This window comes from Echeneis naucrates, chromosome 22 (genome assembly GCF_900963305.1).
Source record: "Echeneis naucrates chromosome 22, fEcheNa1.1, whole genome shotgun sequence".
Taxonomy (NCBI): Eukaryota; Metazoa; Chordata; class Actinopteri; order Carangiformes; family Echeneidae; genus Echeneis; species Echeneis naucrates.
Genome location: NC_042532.1, coordinates 3,131,861 through 3,148,521, shown reverse-complemented (window position 1 = coordinate 3,148,521; position 16,661 = coordinate 3,131,861). Strand labels below are relative to the sequence as shown.

At 41.2% G+C, this 16,661-nt stretch overlaps 2 protein-coding genes across 2 annotated transcripts in view; one reads left to right on the top strand and one right to left on the bottom strand.

Annotated features, from left to right (window-relative positions):
* Nucleotides 1-273: 273 nt before the first annotated feature.
* ankrd6a (ankyrin repeat domain 6a) lies at nucleotides 274-7,296 on the bottom strand. The gene is made up of 14 exons (XM_029494284.1): nucleotides 7,147-7,296; nucleotides 6,936-7,034; nucleotides 5,672-5,770; nucleotides 5,463-5,561; nucleotides 4,982-5,080; nucleotides 4,291-4,368; nucleotides 4,046-4,150; nucleotides 3,761-3,931; nucleotides 3,060-3,191; nucleotides 2,721-2,873; nucleotides 2,405-2,518; nucleotides 1,794-2,097; nucleotides 671-1,044; nucleotides 274-468 (listed from the first exon to the last, which is right to left on the bottom strand). The coding sequence occupies exons 1-14, from the start codon at nucleotides 7,294-7,296 to the stop codon at nucleotides 274-276; spliced, it is 2,172 nt and encodes a 723-aa protein (XP_029350144.1).
* Nucleotides 7,297-11,356: 4,060 nt separating this feature from the next.
* Nucleotides 11,357-16,661, top strand: part of rragd (ras-related GTP binding D) — a 37,201-nt gene continuing 31,896 nt past the window's right edge. Inside the window, exons 1-4 of the mRNA XM_029494081.1 lie at nucleotides 11,357-11,564; nucleotides 13,476-13,771; nucleotides 14,980-15,179; nucleotides 16,272-16,386. Coding sequence (XP_029349941.1) covers nucleotides 11,444-11,564; nucleotides 13,476-13,771; nucleotides 14,980-15,179; nucleotides 16,272-16,386 — 732 coding nt within the window. The 5' untranslated portion in view covers nucleotides 11,357-11,443. The remainder of the gene's footprint in view (nucleotides 11,565-13,475; nucleotides 13,772-14,979; nucleotides 15,180-16,271; nucleotides 16,387-16,661) is intronic.

Sequence of the window (16,661 nt, the reverse complement as noted above, 5' to 3'; positions counted from 1 at the left end):
CTGGTCTACAGTAAACAGCTAGTTACAGGTCTCCATCAAATCGACTGTAACATCCAATATGAAGTGCAGTAAAGACAGAACTGGTCAGGTCAGTTACAAGCTGTATTTTAATATGTAAATCCTCAATAAGCTCTATCACCTAGGTAGTGCTTTAACTCAGGCAATTGCTACTTGAAATGTACTGTGTGTTTCTATTTCTGTATGTTCCTTCTGATTATTTTTTGCAATCAAAACAGATTGAAATGTTCGATCACAGTGACAAAGTTAATGAAGTTAGTCTTCTGAGTTTTCTGCATTCTCATTGGTCTTCAGCCGCTGAAGCTCTTCCTCCAGTGTACTGATTCGCTGCAGCAGCTCCTCTCTGTCCTGCTGGGATCTGAGCTCCGATTGCTGCGCCACCTCCATTATCTTCCTCTCATACCAGCGTTCCAGCTGATTCGACACTGTCTCAAAAAAACGCTGAGTCACCTGATGGGAAGAAGACAGCACCCACTAAGATCCCTTTGAATTCAGAATTCACATTCAATCATTTTCTTTCTTGCTGAGGTTGAGATGAGAAGACCGATATCAGGCTGTGTATACAAGCTTCGAGCCATTACGACATTAGCTTAACTTAGCATCGAGCTAAACTTGGCTTACCCCAGCCTCAACCCCACATCAGCACACTAACCTCCATGGCATGCAGATTCTTCCTCTCTTGGGTGAATGTTGGTTCAGTGGGACAGTCAATGAAGAACTCCAGGATTCTGGTTCTGTCCTCAGGTATCTCTGCAGGCCTGCAGTGACTCATTGGCTCCACAAAGTGTTTCCTATACTGTTCGTCATATCTGTGTCCCTGATGCATGATGAATCCAGGTCCCTCGTCACTGATGCTGGACTGGCTACTGCTGACGCTTGAGAAGACCCCTCCATGCAGTTGCACCACTACGGCCTTGGGACTCTCCTGGAGTCCTTGGGGCTTCCAGTTGGGGTCAGCAGAGCAGCCCGGGAGGAGTGAGGTGGGATTGGATGGCAGAGGAAACAGTGCTGTGTTTTCATAGTCATCTGATTGTAGGGAGAGTGGGATTACTACAAAATAAATGAACCTCATTGTTCCACTGTATGCTAAACACTGATTAATTCACATAAAATTTCAAACTATCCCTGAATCTTTGGACTGCTTGTCCTGGTCTTCCTCCAGAGATGTGCTGTAATCGAGGTGTCTCAGTTGTGACTTACTACTATAACTAAACTCCAAAGAGACTGTCCTGTAAAAAGGCAAGCCCACGTAGCATCTGTCAGCTGCATGTTGTTTCTATCATCCATGATAGTTCAACTGAGTCAACCATGTTGTTTGTTTTGTAAGACAGTGTGGGAATGCAGTTTCAGGAGAAAGTTGAAAGAAACAACTTTCAGGTTGGCTTCAAACTGTGACCCTGCACTGTAAAGGCTGCATCCATACAACTACAATGTAATGTTTGTTTTAGCTGTGTATAAAAATTATCTCCATCCACACTGACGCATCTGAAAACAAACGCAAACATGATCATGCACATACACTGGCATGTGTAAGCCAGTATGTTATACATAATCAATACTGCACTTAACTAGCTGCTGAAAGTGCCACATTAAAACAACGAAAAGAAGTGATTAATTCACAGTAGAAACAACAGTAGAAAAAGAGATAAGTTTAAGACTAAAACACAGAATAGTGGACAGTCTAACCCTAACCTTAACTCTTTCCATAAAAAATGTATTAAAATTTCACTTCAGATGAAACCTTTTTAAATGTACCATAGACTCTTATCTTGTACCTGGTGACCTGTCCACTCTCATTTCAAAGTATGTCCTCCTGGCTGCCTGCTCTGGCTCCAGGATCTCCAGACTGCAGGCAGACCTGGATGGCAGGATGTTGACGTAGTTGGCCAATGAGGTGCTGCTGTCTCCAGATAACACAGAGAGGAGAGGGACTGACTCCAGATCAACATCTGCCACAGGATGCTCCAAAGGTGGCGAGGGGAGGAGTTTATGATACTGGGCCTCGACTGGGACGTGGACATCCATGTCTTTCAGGTGAGACATAAACCACCTCTTCAGTTCATGACTCATTGCTGCCTTCTTGAGGTGAGAAACAAAGCTAAATTATGATCAAACCTGGAGGTTGTTAGATCTTATCAACAAATACAATCCACAAACCACTGAGTCTCTCTTTCTATTCTTTATTTTCCATTCTCTTCATTGTTGTTTACTTCTCACTATTTTAAATTGAATCAAGAATATCATTATGGGCTGAAATTCAGTTTCTCAGTCTGAATTTCCAAAATGCATCAAAAAATATTTGACTTTCATTTTATTATTGAAATTAAAGTCCGACCACAACCATAAAACATGATCCTGTCAGAGTCTGATGTGTGTTGAGTGATACCTGTGTCCTCAGTGTGTCCTCTCTGTCCTGGGCTACTCTTTGTTCAATCCTGTAAAATATGCGCTCCCTCTCTGCTGCTGCTCTCTCCTGGTTCAGTATGTTCAGGACTTTAATCTAAAACCAAACCCACAGAAGATAATTTTCATGCTTTCATGAACCTCTGGATTCTTAATTTAGCCTGAAACAATTGTAAGCAGTGCGTGAGGTGCAGTTTCGGTGAAAAAGATAAAAAATTCTGAACAATTAATAACAATAGATAATAAATCATGTTTTTTTATTAATCTTGATCTTTAAAAACATTAACATTTTTATAGACCTGGTGGCTGTTCCTTTTGGCCATTTCGCCCATTGTGCTTTTGACCTGCTCCTTGACATTTAGGATGTGCAGCCTCATCTCCTCCTGTGTGGCTTTAATTTGACCCTCCAGCTTCTTGAGCAGGGGCCTGCAGTGACATCCATTGGCCGGTGCCTGAGGAGGGGCAGCAAAAAAGGTTTCGACAGATGGCCCTGTTAATGGCCTGTCTCCAGTGGCAGATGTGTTCAGTGCGGATCAACATGTTTAGGTTGAACAGCAAGATGCTTTTTAAACCTGCTCCTAGTCAGTGACTAAGAGGTCTGAGAGTAAACAATGTTTGATGAGGTTTGCAGTTTTAACCTGTCTGATGATGCCGTCCTTGTCACGGTATAGTGTGTAAAGCTGGTAAGTTTTTCCATTGTGAGCAGACCCATCGCCCTCATCATCAGGGAGGTCATTCCTCGCTTTCCTCAGGTAATCTTCATTCAAGGCCTTCAAAGAAGTAAAAGAAACACAGTCAGTAAAACCCTTCAGAGAGTCATGACCTCTGCAAATCGGAATTTCACATTTGGTTTCACATGCAGAGGCTCAAAGTATTTACTAGCTTTTATCTTATTTTACTAGCCACAAAGCAAGATGATTTTTTGTAAAGAATAACTTGGATTTAACCTTGATTTAAATATGTACCCACTTCCCGAATTGGACCAATAAGTGGGACCATCATTGAAAAAAAGAACATAACGTTTTATTGAAGACTTGAAACTTGACACTGAATGCATAAACTCATTTGGAAATGGGGAAATAGGGCCATTTACACACAGACTTTGATACAATTTGACTTTGTTTTAGAACCAAAATGCAGATTAAAGTCTCCACAGCATTTAGGAGAGAAAATGGTGTCTCTTTCTGTATCGTTTAGCAGTCTGGCCAGGGTCTTCTCTGAGAAAAGACTGAGAAAACAGTGCACTTCCATTAGAGCACTTTTCACCAAAGTTTTAGATGGCCAGGAAAAAAAGAGCACAGAGTGTGGAGAGTCCTGGTGTGTCTGTCTGCTGACCCACCTTCTTCTTGACTCTTCTCCTCTTGTGGCAGCTGTGCGGGCTGCTGATGGTAGCATTGGTCCTGTGATTAGACTTCTGCAGCTGCTTCTGAGGACCTTCCAGAACAGCAGGTCTACTCTCCATGTGCTCTCCACTACTGGAACAGCCCTCCACCACAGAACTGCTCTCCCCCTCAGGACACACGAGCAGAGGGAACAGTGTCATAATCAATTTAATTGCAAAAATAAAACAGAAAACAGATGAGCGTTCCATTAACTGTAAAGAATTTTACTTTGGGATTCCTACTTTGTTGGGTAGTATTCCTGCTCTGGTGAGAGACTGAGTGCTGCGCTCGGTTAACAGCCTTTCTCTTCGCTTCCATATTGTTCTTCCTCTCATGAAGCGATGTACCTGAAGATAATGACAACGCGAACAATAAGACTGATGCAAATGTACCAAAGCACACAACATCATGTGATCAGTCTAATATAAAAACCTTAGCAAATGAAATCTAGTTTCAAATTTACAATGAGGATAATGATGAGCCTGACCTGAGGAGCTCTAGCCAGGAGAAGTGCCACATCTTTATGATTGTTGTCTCTGGCTTTGTCAAGTGCTGTTTTTCCTTTCTGGATACACAACACAGCCTTAGTTATAATAAAGATCTCACTATCCCACAAAAGCAGCTTCAAACTGTTATTGTCCTGAACAATGGGGCACAGTACGGATAGTGCCAACAAATGTTATTTTTCAAATCAGAAATGTACTAGATTGATGACATACCCTGCACCCACCCAGTTTTACCCACTAAGAAAACACGAGGGACACATTTTAACCCAAGGGGACAAAGATTCACCAATAATTTATTTAAAAGCATCAACAAATATAGTAAGTAATTTTATTGAATTATTATGACTTCTCTTCTGGTTTTATAGTTTATATTTTTTTTAGATTTGCCTCTTCATTTCATCATTCAGAAAGATAATTTTCGTCTATTTTCATTGAAGAAAACGTCTTTCCTCTGTTGTTAAATGTTATGGGTGACAGACAGATATAAGTTTGGTTGATCTCAGTGTCAGTGAGAGAAATGTAACAGGTGCAAACTGCCCCAGTCTCTATTGCTTAATCTGTCTTGAAATAAGAAGAAACAGGAGAAATAAAGATAAGGATTAGACATTAGACAGGATCTTCAGGATGCCCATTATAGTGTGTTTAACTTAATTTAATTGAAATAGAACTCACGATATTTCTGATTTTCCCATCAGTCCCTGCCTCCAGTAAGAGCTGCACTGTCTTCTTATGATTCAGAGCAGCAGCCACATGAAGAGCTGTGTCTCCTCCCTGCAGTCAAACAGAGACACACAGCCTGCCTCTTAGAAAATACAACTATGCACAACAAATTTGCAGTGAAAAATGTGTCTGAATGGAAATGCAATTGTGACAGAATAAAAAGGAAATGCGGTCATTTTATTGGTAAATGTGTTGCACCTTGCTGTTCAAGACAGTTTTATTAAACAGCTCATAGCTCCTGGTTCAGGTTACAGACAGATTCTGGTCTAGTTTTATACAGAAAAAGTTCAATGAACCTGAACCAAACTAACCTGATCAGAGATGGGAGCACCATCTACCAAACTCATGGTGCCTCAGTTCCCATTAATAAATGTAACCCCACTCATTAAAAACATACATTTTAGTTGAATATCCCTCTGTTGAAGTCCTGTACCTGGTTTCTCTCTGTCACAGAGCACAGTGAGCTCAGCAGGATTTTGACCAGGGCCACGTTGTTATAGCGAGCAGCCATGTGCAAACAGGTGTCACCTGCCTGGAAACAAATCAGATCTCTTAGTCTATGGACGCCAGGGAGTGATGCAGGGAGGAACTATGTGTAAACAATACCTCAGCGACCTGACTGTCTGTCCCTGGATAACTCACATTGTTCTTGGTGTCTGGTGTGGCTCCCCCGAGCAGCAGAAGGCGAGCAGTCTGAGCATGTGCATTCTGACAGGCCAGGTGAAGGGCGGTGTTTCCTGCCTGGATCAACATAAAACAATCAGTACAGATGCTGATCAGTTGTGGCCTTTTACCTGAACTATTGGACTTGTGATGCCATCAGCTGTAACAGTTTCTAAAAAGTTGAACCATTAAAAGCATGGGGCCATGACATTCAGCTGTTGATGGGCCCAGGTGCCACACACTTATTAGGGTTACACCAGCGTTAACAGATCTGCTGCCTGTTAGGTAGTTGGAATGTTTTGGTGGCTTTTTTTAGGGAGGGGTGTACAGTGAATCGAAGCTCAGGTCCACCACCCCAATCAGCACACTTCCTGTTCCACTACCAGGAAGTAGCACTACCACTACCATCTACACTACCATCTATTCCTGAGCCAGCCTGGCAGATTCCTGTGAGTGATCTGCTCCCAGTGGTCCAGCTGACTCCCTTACTGGTCCCCAGTCAGTGATCTGCCAGATGTCAGTCATCTTTGCAGCTGCCCAATCATATCCACACTATCATGGATCTGACTCTTCACGTGCCAGCTGGCCTCCAGGACCTCTAGCTGACTCACCAGTCTTCAGAGCAGTACTGCCTACATCAGTCTCCTCCTGACTCTGCCAGTGATGCCAGTGATCCAATTCAGCCTCACCTTTCCACTGGAGATCCATGGCTGTGCTTCAACCTCCTGTATGGACTGTAAAGGGATCCTGTCTTTGAGGTCGTCCTCCAGCTTCGCTTTCCTGTCTTTGTCCTTTAAATGAAGACGTTCTGTCTTTATTTTGTATTTACTACCAAGCTGTCTGGCCTCTTAGATGCCCCCTCAGGGATTTCTGCTTTGTCCCCATCCTGCTCAATTCTCCAGCTAGTTTTGTTGTGTTTTGTTTTTCTGTGACTTGCATGATTGATTTTGTTAGAGTTTTTACGCCCGATGCAACCCTCCCCATTAATCCAGGTTTGAGACGGCACAAGCCCACCACTGGGGTGGAGTGACTTCTGCATGCAAAGCAAGCATGTCCCTGGGCTGCACAATACTTCGGCAAGTACATGGACATAATTCTTTAAAATGCTAGACTGCTATTTTATAGTATATCTTTATTTATACTCAGTGAGGAACTGCAAGCAGCTGTACCTGTGGTGGAAGTCCATAAAATTTCAGAAACACAGAATAAGTGATTTTTGCATTGTTAATTATTGCTGTCCTACCTTGTTCCTGATGTGCACGTCAGCTCCTGCCTTCACCAGCAGCTTGACACACAGAGAGAAGCCGTGCCAAGATACCTCATGCAGCGCAGTATTGCCGTCCTGAAACATGCACACCAGCGGACAGACTTACATTACCAACTGTCATACCATACACATTTAAGAATGCAAAATGGATTTTCTTGTGGACATAAACTGTGTGTAAAGCACTCACTCTGTCCTTCAGGTCAACAGCACAGCCTCCTTGAATCAGAGCAGCCAGGACGTCACTGTTCCCCACCTTGGCTGCTTGGTGCAGCGCCGTCTGGTGACCGGGGCCCAGGCGCGATGAGGCAGGGACGTGGACCAGTGCCTTTTCATCCATCACTAACTGGCCAATGATTTTGAAGCCTTCTTTCACAGTAATCCTGCTCCCTTGCCACTCCTTCACTGCACCCAACTAAGAAGGCCTTATTGTGTCTCCTGGATGATGAGACACACCAACAGCAGACATACATGCACCTGCACAAGAATCTCAGATTTTGTTTAATATGTTTTGTTTCTATTCGTTCCTTCTTGTGCTGATTATTTTTTTTAATTAAAAGAAATTGAAAACTTTAACATATTTTTGACTTTTATGGCTCCTATTTGTTAAAGCGAAGGTTTCACTGGTGTCAGACTTCACATTCTGACCATGCAGATTTGATCGCTAGTTCACATAATAAAAATTAAATCAAAAAAGAAATTAAATGCATTGAACCCATTTTGGCACAGTGGGCACAGTGGTTAGCGCAGTTGCCGCACAACAAGAAGGTTGAAGATTTAGTTCAATTCCCGGTCGTGGGCTCTTTCTGTCCGGAGTTTGCATTTTCTCCCTAAGCATTAAAATGTTTTATTTAACGTTCTATAATTACTAAATAATTACTACCAAAATTAAAGCAAAGGCCAAAGTTGTACCTCCAAGGGCTCCAACACATGATATAATGCTCACTGGCACTAGATGGTAACTAAGTGGAGGATAAAACCTTTTTCCTGTATTGTGGACTGCACCTGTGTAGTTATATGAAATTTGTATTTTGATTTTGTGGTCAGGTCTGTGAAAATGGAGCTTTGAACTTGTTTCCTATATTATAATCTGGCTTTCTACTTGTTCTCTAACACTGAGCTTAGTTTCACACTCTGAGTTTCATGGTCCTTTACTGTTACAAATCTGACCCAAGTGACATAGGATTTCATGTCAATGCAGCAGAGCTGATTTCAGATTACGCTCTGGGTCAGAGATCACACTAATCCTTGCTGGTGATTATAAACATTATAAAAAAAAGGTCTTAAACCTAAAGTTTGTGACCATGCAGCACTAAGAGTCCCAGACTTATCAGTCACTTTTATTCCATTCTCTTCTCTGATCTTTATCACGTACTGGTTTTCTCAATATAATTATATACCGTGATATGGGAGGTTTGGTCTACATTGGGGTCACCAGCATTTGTCAGTCTGAGAGTTACTTTGAAAAAATAATATTATTGGTTATATTTGTCCACAAACTGGATCAAAACAATATTCAAAAGTCATCAGATATCAATACCCAAGAGTCACATTTTTTACAAAAAACCCGTTGAATCTCATATCACTGTAAATTTTTGTGTCAAAAATCTGAGCCCCGATTTATTCAAAACTGAACAAACAGACATAAGACCACTTCATATAAACAAGCACACATCTGTTCTGAGGCAAGGTTGAAGTTTCATATCAGTCTTCTCATGACAGTTAAGCATATTAAAATTACTATTACTGAAAGCAAACAGCAAAGTAATTAAATGTGTGTTACAAATAGTAACCAGCCCTTGTATGTATAAAAATGCTTTCAGAGAAGGTTGTGTTTGCTGTTGTGAAAAGATCTTCTCACTGTGATAACTGAGAATGACATTGTTGATAGCCACATGAATCGAACGTGAAATAAAGATTCAGTTTCTTCACCTATGGATTGTAAGAGAAAAACAGCGCTGTACAATATGTTTTACCTTTCCCTCCACGGAGCCAACAGACCTGTGCTATTTTCTGTTTGAGAAAAAAAAGGAGCATCCATGTAAAATCCAAGCAGACAAGCCTTTCCAAGTTTTGCTGGTTGTGTTTATATTGTGTAAGAGGATGATGCTGCTGCATCAACAGCAGGCTCTCTACTCAGCCTGTAAACATGTGCAGAGAGGATGCCAGCTGTTTGCTGTGGACTACAGCTTAAAGAGAGAGAGAGACAACTGAACCTCCATCTGCTCATGCTCACTGTCGTGTTCAAAGGTTTATGACCAGTTCATCTGGAACAGGAAATATAATGGCTGACTGGGGAACTGCCTGCACGCAACATATGCAAACACACACACACACACACACAAGTCTTTGGTGAATCTTGAGCTGAAATGCATTCATAAGGATTAGGATCAGGACAAATGGATGAAATCTCTGATCAGCCCTTGTTGTCATTTTAATCTACGCTTTTATGACACACAATGGAACAACAGGGTAGAAAAAAACAGAGACCTGAATTGAAATTAAAGTCAAATCTTGATATAATGACCGCTGGTTACATGTATAGTTGCTCCCAAACATGAGAATCTGATGGTCTGATGATCCCAAACTGTTAGATGTGAAATTCATTTATGGATACGTGTGTGAGGTATTTATCTATCATCGAAGAAGTACCTGCAGTAGATTCAGATTAGCTTCTATCTTAACAGGGAGTGCACTGATCTCAATTTAGTGCAGGAAATACACTGACTATACTGTCTATTCATACGATATAGCCACTTCAGAAACTCTTAAGTTGCTTTTCAGCAGACTAATATTAGCTAGTTTCTAACTTGTTTACACTTTAACAAACCCAGTGCACTACATATTAAAATCCAGGTTGGTAATTATATTACCAGTAGTGGAAAGTGAACTAAATAAATTTACTGCCCAACCTATCCAATGTTTCTTTGTTCACCCCTTTGTTTCAGGTTGTACTTTCTACTCCACTGCATATTTTTTTTCTTTTCTCCTTGTTTGCATTTGCACTCATAATTTAACACCACATGGAGAGTCAGCTATTTATGAGAATGATGCACTTTTAGTCTGAGCCTGAGATTTTTTTTTATTTCAGTTATACTATTCTACTACATACATACTACAGTTTTTGCTTATGTTTTTTTTTTTTGTTGTTGTTGTTACTTATTGTTACTAAGGTTAACATTTTATAAAATGGATAGTAGAACAATCTTTTAATGTCCACAATTCAAAGCACTGGTTTCTAACCTTTATTATATAAATCTGGTTAAAGCTGAGTCAGTGGTCAGATGACTGTAAGTTAACAGTTTACCAAGTGACCATTTCCCCCTTTGATCTTCTATTGAAATCTTGCTAAAAGGAAAAAGCTAATTATAATCATCTACAGATTGCACATAAAATGTTAAATAAACCAGACTGTAGGAATTTTAAAAACACAGTTAAGTAAAGAATACCACAGTTCGACAGTGATTGGATGGTGTCTGTCTCCACCTGGTGGCTGCTCTGGTAAGAGCTGTTGGTTGAAGAAATGATCAGGATCTGTTTAATGGAGTCGTAACTCATGATTTGTGAAAATACAATATGACTTTGCTGGTAATACACATGACTTTGAGGTCATTTAGAAGTAGGCCACACATGTGGTTATGGTGTTTGGTTTGAAAGTGTGATGTGTACCAGATAGGCCACACATCACGCATACACATTCAGACAATGGGCCTGAAGGGGTTTCAGCTGAGCTGCAAGGAGATACATCTGTTGGCACATGTTCTTAGTGTCCTGCCTTTCAGTCCAGGACAATCAGGAGAGTCCCTGTCCCAGCAACAACCAGGTGTTAGCTAACACACAGATGCAGCAGTTTATCCAGTGGCAGACAGCTGGAAGCTTTGCCTACTGTGGTGATTAGCACATGAATTTACAGTAGTCAACAATGTGAGTAGAGAATTAATCCTTTAGTGTCCCTCTGTGTCTGCCTTTAATTTCTGTTTTTGTACAAGAGCTGAGTGACCTCCGTGATTCAGGCCCTCTTGTGTTATTAATGTGGCATAATTTTCTTCGATGAAGTTAGATTGCAGTCCAATAAATACATTTATTGTGTTGTTACTATATAAACCATAAACTGCACAAACTACCGTGTTAAATAATGCTTTTATCGTATATATTTTTTTCTCTACTTCATAGTTACTTGTTTTTAATCTTGTGAATTGGGGTTTCTTGCTGCTACCTTGCACTTTTCTTGTTGTTATTTCTTTACTCTTTGATTTTTATCGTATTATTGTGCAAAATAGAAAGTGTGTGTTGGGAGTGATAGGGAGAGCAGTTGTCCTACCCCGGATCCTGCCCCCGTGTCTGCGGTGAACCGAGCCGGAGCCGGGAGGGGGGGTGAAAGTTCACCAGCATGGCTCTCACATATCAGGTCACCGGCGGAGAAAGCTGGACACCACCGGCGGCCTAGAGCCACGGCGGAGACCCGGGCGACGGGAGGGGAGACCGGCATGACGACGGAGCGGGTCTCGGCTCCGAGCGGGGACGAGGAGGACCCGGCTCTGGGATATTACGACAACGAGGACGAGCTGGAGGCGTTTTCAGCCGGAGAGCCGGGCTGCGAGGACGGAGGTAGGGGAAGGTCACAGCGGGGAGCTGGTGTGTCTCAGACCGCCTGTCCTCAGTGTCCTCCGGCTGGGACGTCAGGCTTTTAAATTGGGACACATTGTTATCCTTCTTCTTTTAGTCACATGTACCGCATTACATTTACTGGGCGTGCCGTCACTTGTCTTCATCTTAACTATAAACATTATCACAGTTTAGTTTTGTCTTTATTTCCAAGTTTTCTTACAGTTTTGCACTGAAAGCTAATTTATTGTTTCTGAAAACCTATTAAACCAGTTTTAATTAGCCCAGAAAGCTACAACTTTGTTAGTATATGCCGGTAAATCAGTGCTATACAATGTGCACCGTGTGCACTGCCGACACCAGGTTCGCTATTATTCTTATTTTTCTTTTTTCTTTTTTCTTTTTTTATAAAAAAGAAAGGAAAAAGAAACACACCTTAAAGAGGAGACAGAACTGATTCTGTGTCAAATTCACACTTCCTGCTTTATGGTCTGTTTTCCTCTAAATGGGACCATCACGTTGTAATGAAGACATCAAACTAGAGACTGAGACCTTGCACTAATTGGGAAAACATTTTATGAGCTTATAAATCAAGTGAGAAGTAGGAACATTTTTCGATAGACTTCAATACGATCTGATTTATTTTCACATCCAGTGAAATCTCCTCCGATGGTCATTAGACAAAATGAAGGTTCAAGGCTCTTCAGCACTGACTTCACCTTTCAGAGCCAGACTCTGTCTACTTTTATATGCAGTCTATGATTACTCCTCCATTTAATGTATTTAAGCACAAGATTAACTTAGCACTCATTGGCTCATGAGTGCAGAATCCACATTAATTGAACTGCTGGTAAGAAAGCATTTTCTCTGCAACCCAAAGCAGTCAGAAAGAGGTCTATGTTGAAGGCCCTCCCTCTGCTGACTTTCTTTACAGCTACCTCCTGCTCCATCGGCAGTTTACCAGGAGTGAGGCAGCTCTACTGTAAATCAACAGATGTGCCACTTCACAGTGCCAATTAATAAAACTCTCTGCTGAGGACTATTCATTCCCTTCTCCTTGGTGACGCCACCCAAAACACAGGGTAACCATGGCAACAGCAGTGTGCTGCATCTTCTTTCTAATGAATCTTCTCAAAGCAACACCTGGAACTCAGCTTTTTTATCCTCTAGATTTATTTTAGCAGCAGGTCTTACCAGGATCACATGTATGTTGCAATTTCAAGATTATTCCATCATCAGATCAATGATTACTTTTTATTGTAAAACCAAAAAATCTCAACTGAATTAAAAGCCAAAACTAATTTGCCATGCCCGATATCCCTATGAGGGTGGTGGAGGCATCAGCTGAAGACATGGGCTGAAGATTAATCAACCAAACTGATGATAATCAGAATCAGGTTTTTACATATGAAGAATTAACTTGACCGCACTTTAGTTTATAAATACAAATACAGCCTTCAAGTACCACACCTTGTTTTTACAGTAACTGCTTATGTCTCAATGTAAACTCAGCACATAGTGTAATAACTTTCCTTCAGTGTTTCAGTGGACACAATTTTGATTGCTGTGTTGCATTCAATTCAATTCAAGTCTCATTTTCCTGCAGCTTTTGTATTGACTACATATTGTTCTGCTCACTTCTTTCCTCTCCTTCTGCTCAGTTTAAATATTCCTCTGCCTCCTTTATTATAAAGATATATCGATGAAAAGTTTATGTGCCCTATGGAGTTGGTGTAGATGTACAGAGAAATGGTGGACAACAGAGCATTTTTCAGTATTTCACTACCCTGAATATTGCTACCAAAACATTACTCTGCCATCTAATGATATCATATAATGCAAGCTCCTGTCCCGAATAGTGCTGGTTTACATTTACCTGACCTGATTTACTGTGTCTCTCTTACTGTTGTGTAGTGTTGGGCTTCAGTCATTCACTGAGTGGAGAGGTCAAGCCTCGTATCCTGTTGATGGGTCTGCGGAGGAGTGGAAAGTCCTCCATCCAAAAGGTGGTTTTTCACAAGATGTCCCCCAATGAGACCCTTTTCTTGGAGAGCACCAATAAGATCTGCAGGGAGGATGTCTCCAGCAGCTCCTTTGTTAGCTTCCAGATCTGGGACTTCCCCGGGCAGATCGACTTCTTCGATCCCACCTTCGACTATGAGATGATCTTCAGAGGCACTGGAGCACTGATCTTCGTCATTGATTCACAGGTCAGACCATAAAGCCTGAAGTCTTTAAGGATTTCTCCTGGTCCTGCAGAAGAGGCACCACTGCAGAGACAGTTGTTTGTTTCAGCTGTAGGAACAGATTTTAATTCAGAGGTTCACTAGTTAGCACAGTGGCCATAAGGTCACAGTACGCTGATACAATTCAGTCCGCAAACTCAGAACAATTCAACATCAAAAGGAAAAATACACAAATTCTCCCACTATGTTACATATGGATGGATTTATGGTGAAAATAGTGAAAAGATCCCAAAGAACCCCCTCAAGGAACCCTGCCCTGAAGAATTCTGCCAATTCTGCCTTTTGAATTTTGAAAAGATGGAGTACTTTAATCAGTTTTTCTTAATTTTTTTTTTTATCCACAAACAAAATAGATCAGGCTTTCACTCATCTGATTTGAAAAACCTGTCAGCCATTAAAAGCTCTGTTAAAATTAATCAAAGTAATACACTCTCACTGTGAAGCGTTTCTTGTAATGCAGTTTGACAGCTTAATGTCTTCCTCATTTGAAAAGTCACAGTACAAACTAAAAGCCTGGGGGAAAACCTTTCCAGATAAAGGCAGATGCGTGACATGAAATTAAATCAATATGATAAAAATATACTAGACGTGTGCAAAATGTACAGAGGCTAGAAATACAGTAGTTTATTTTAATTTGTTGTCCATGTTCCATGCAACTGTAGCCTTACAAAACATGCCTTACAAAGACTGCACAATTAACTGAAATATTTAAAAAAATTGACACGGCCAAGCACAATGTCCAAATTGCAGGAGCTGCATAGAGATGAAATTTGTTAGGATATTGTCATGCATCGTTAGTGTCATCATTTTAATGTGTACATGTACAAAAAGCATCAGGTCAACTAAAACCCAGTTGTGACATGATTGTTTTTGCATATACTTCAGCCCTAGTTGCAAATAACAAATTCATTCAGTGAAAGGTAGAGTTCAAAGGTTTAGTTCAATTTGACATCTTAATGTTCTTTTCAATGCTACAACCTGACTTAATTTTCTGATGCTTGTCTTGTTGGTGGAGGAGACAACCAAGAGGAGATGATGTTCCTTTTTTCAGTCAGTGCAGAAACTTCTATACATGCAGATTTACACAGCATGGTGGATGTAAAATGCTGCACTTCTTGGTAACGCTTTATGGTCTAGTATGGGTTGACGCTGTGCCACTCTTCTCCTGTCAGGACGACTATGTGGAGGCTCTGAGCAGACTACACCTCACAGTGACCCGGGCCTACAAAGTCAATCCGGACATCAACTTTGAGGTGTTCATTCACAAAGTGGATGGGCTTTCAGACGACCACAAGATCGAGAAGCAGAGGGACATTCAGAAACGAGCCCGAGATGACCTTGCGGATGCAGGGCTGGAAAGAATCCACCTGAGGTCAGCTTCACCTGCAGCTACAGAGACTTTCCATAGTTTCACAATAATGGAGACTGGCACAAGCACCATTCAATATCATCACATCATCAGTGATCTCCATCAAGCTCAAATTAGAGTTACGATCTAACAGTGCGCTTAGTCTGGAGACACACAAACTCATTCATCAGTCAGATGGTTATGAGTCAGCCCACTCCATCAATCAGAGTAGAGCAGCACAGCCCAGTCCCTTTAAAATAAACACATTTGATGCATCACAAATCCAATCAAACCTTAAGCATGAATCATTCAGAGTGAATTATCATATAAATTACACCGACAGAAACAACTCAGCAACTCATGTTAAAAAACTAACACGGTAGAAACTGGATTGTTGCCAATCTGAGCACCCATGGGTGTGTTGATAAAAAGTGATTGAAATCAGTGTTATTTTTATGATGCATTATGGAGAGAACAAAATGCTCAAAGCTTTAGTTTGACTCAAAACATTTAACAGACAGGACAGCATGGCGGCATAGTGGTTAGTGTTGTTGCCCCAAGACAAGAAAGGTTTGGTTCTCAGGCCTGGGGCCTTTCTTTGCGGTGTTTGCATTATCTCCCCATGCCTTTGCAGGTTCCCTCCAGGTACTCCAGTTTCCTCCTACTGTCTGAGTGTGAGTGGTTGTTTGTCTCTGTCTGTCTCTGTGTGTTGGCCCTGTGATGGAGTGGCGACACATTTAGAGTGTACCCCGCCCTCACCCAGTGTGAGCTGGGATTGACTCCAGCACCCACTGCGACCTGGAAATGGATAAGCGGTAGAAGATGAATGAATTAATGTATTTGCTTATCTATTCATGTACTTATAGTAGAAAGATGCATGTTGTAACCAATCAGGCTTGAGACCGATGCTTTAGGCCTGCCCACCTAATGAACATACAGAAAAAGAAACACAGAAATAAATATTTTGATATAAATATATTTACATATATTATAAATATATTGATCAATACATACACAAATAGCTTTTTGTTAGAGTTTGTGAGTAAGGTTTCAGAAAGAATTGTGTTGTGAAAGAGAAAAAATAATTAATTAATGTCTTCTCTCTGTCCCCTGCAGCTTCTATTTGACCAGCATATACGACCACTCAATCTTTGAGGCTTTCAGTAAAGTGGTCCAGAAGCTCATCCCTCAGCTCCCCACACTAGAGAACCTGCTCAACATCTTCATATCAGTAAGTAAATGCAGACCTAACCCTAACCCCCACAGTTGTGCTGCTGAATGAACAGGAGTCACTGAATGTCTATGGATTGTTTCCATCTGTATGTCCTCCACATGTTAATGAAATGAAGTATATTACTGTGTAACATGTATCTATGTTATCCTGTACTTTACAGCTAAGGCACTAGATGGCAGTGATACATAATACATATTGGGGATTAAATGTGGCGTTGTTAGCACTGTTGTCCCACAATAAGAAGGTTTCAGGTTCGGTTCCCAGGCCTGGGG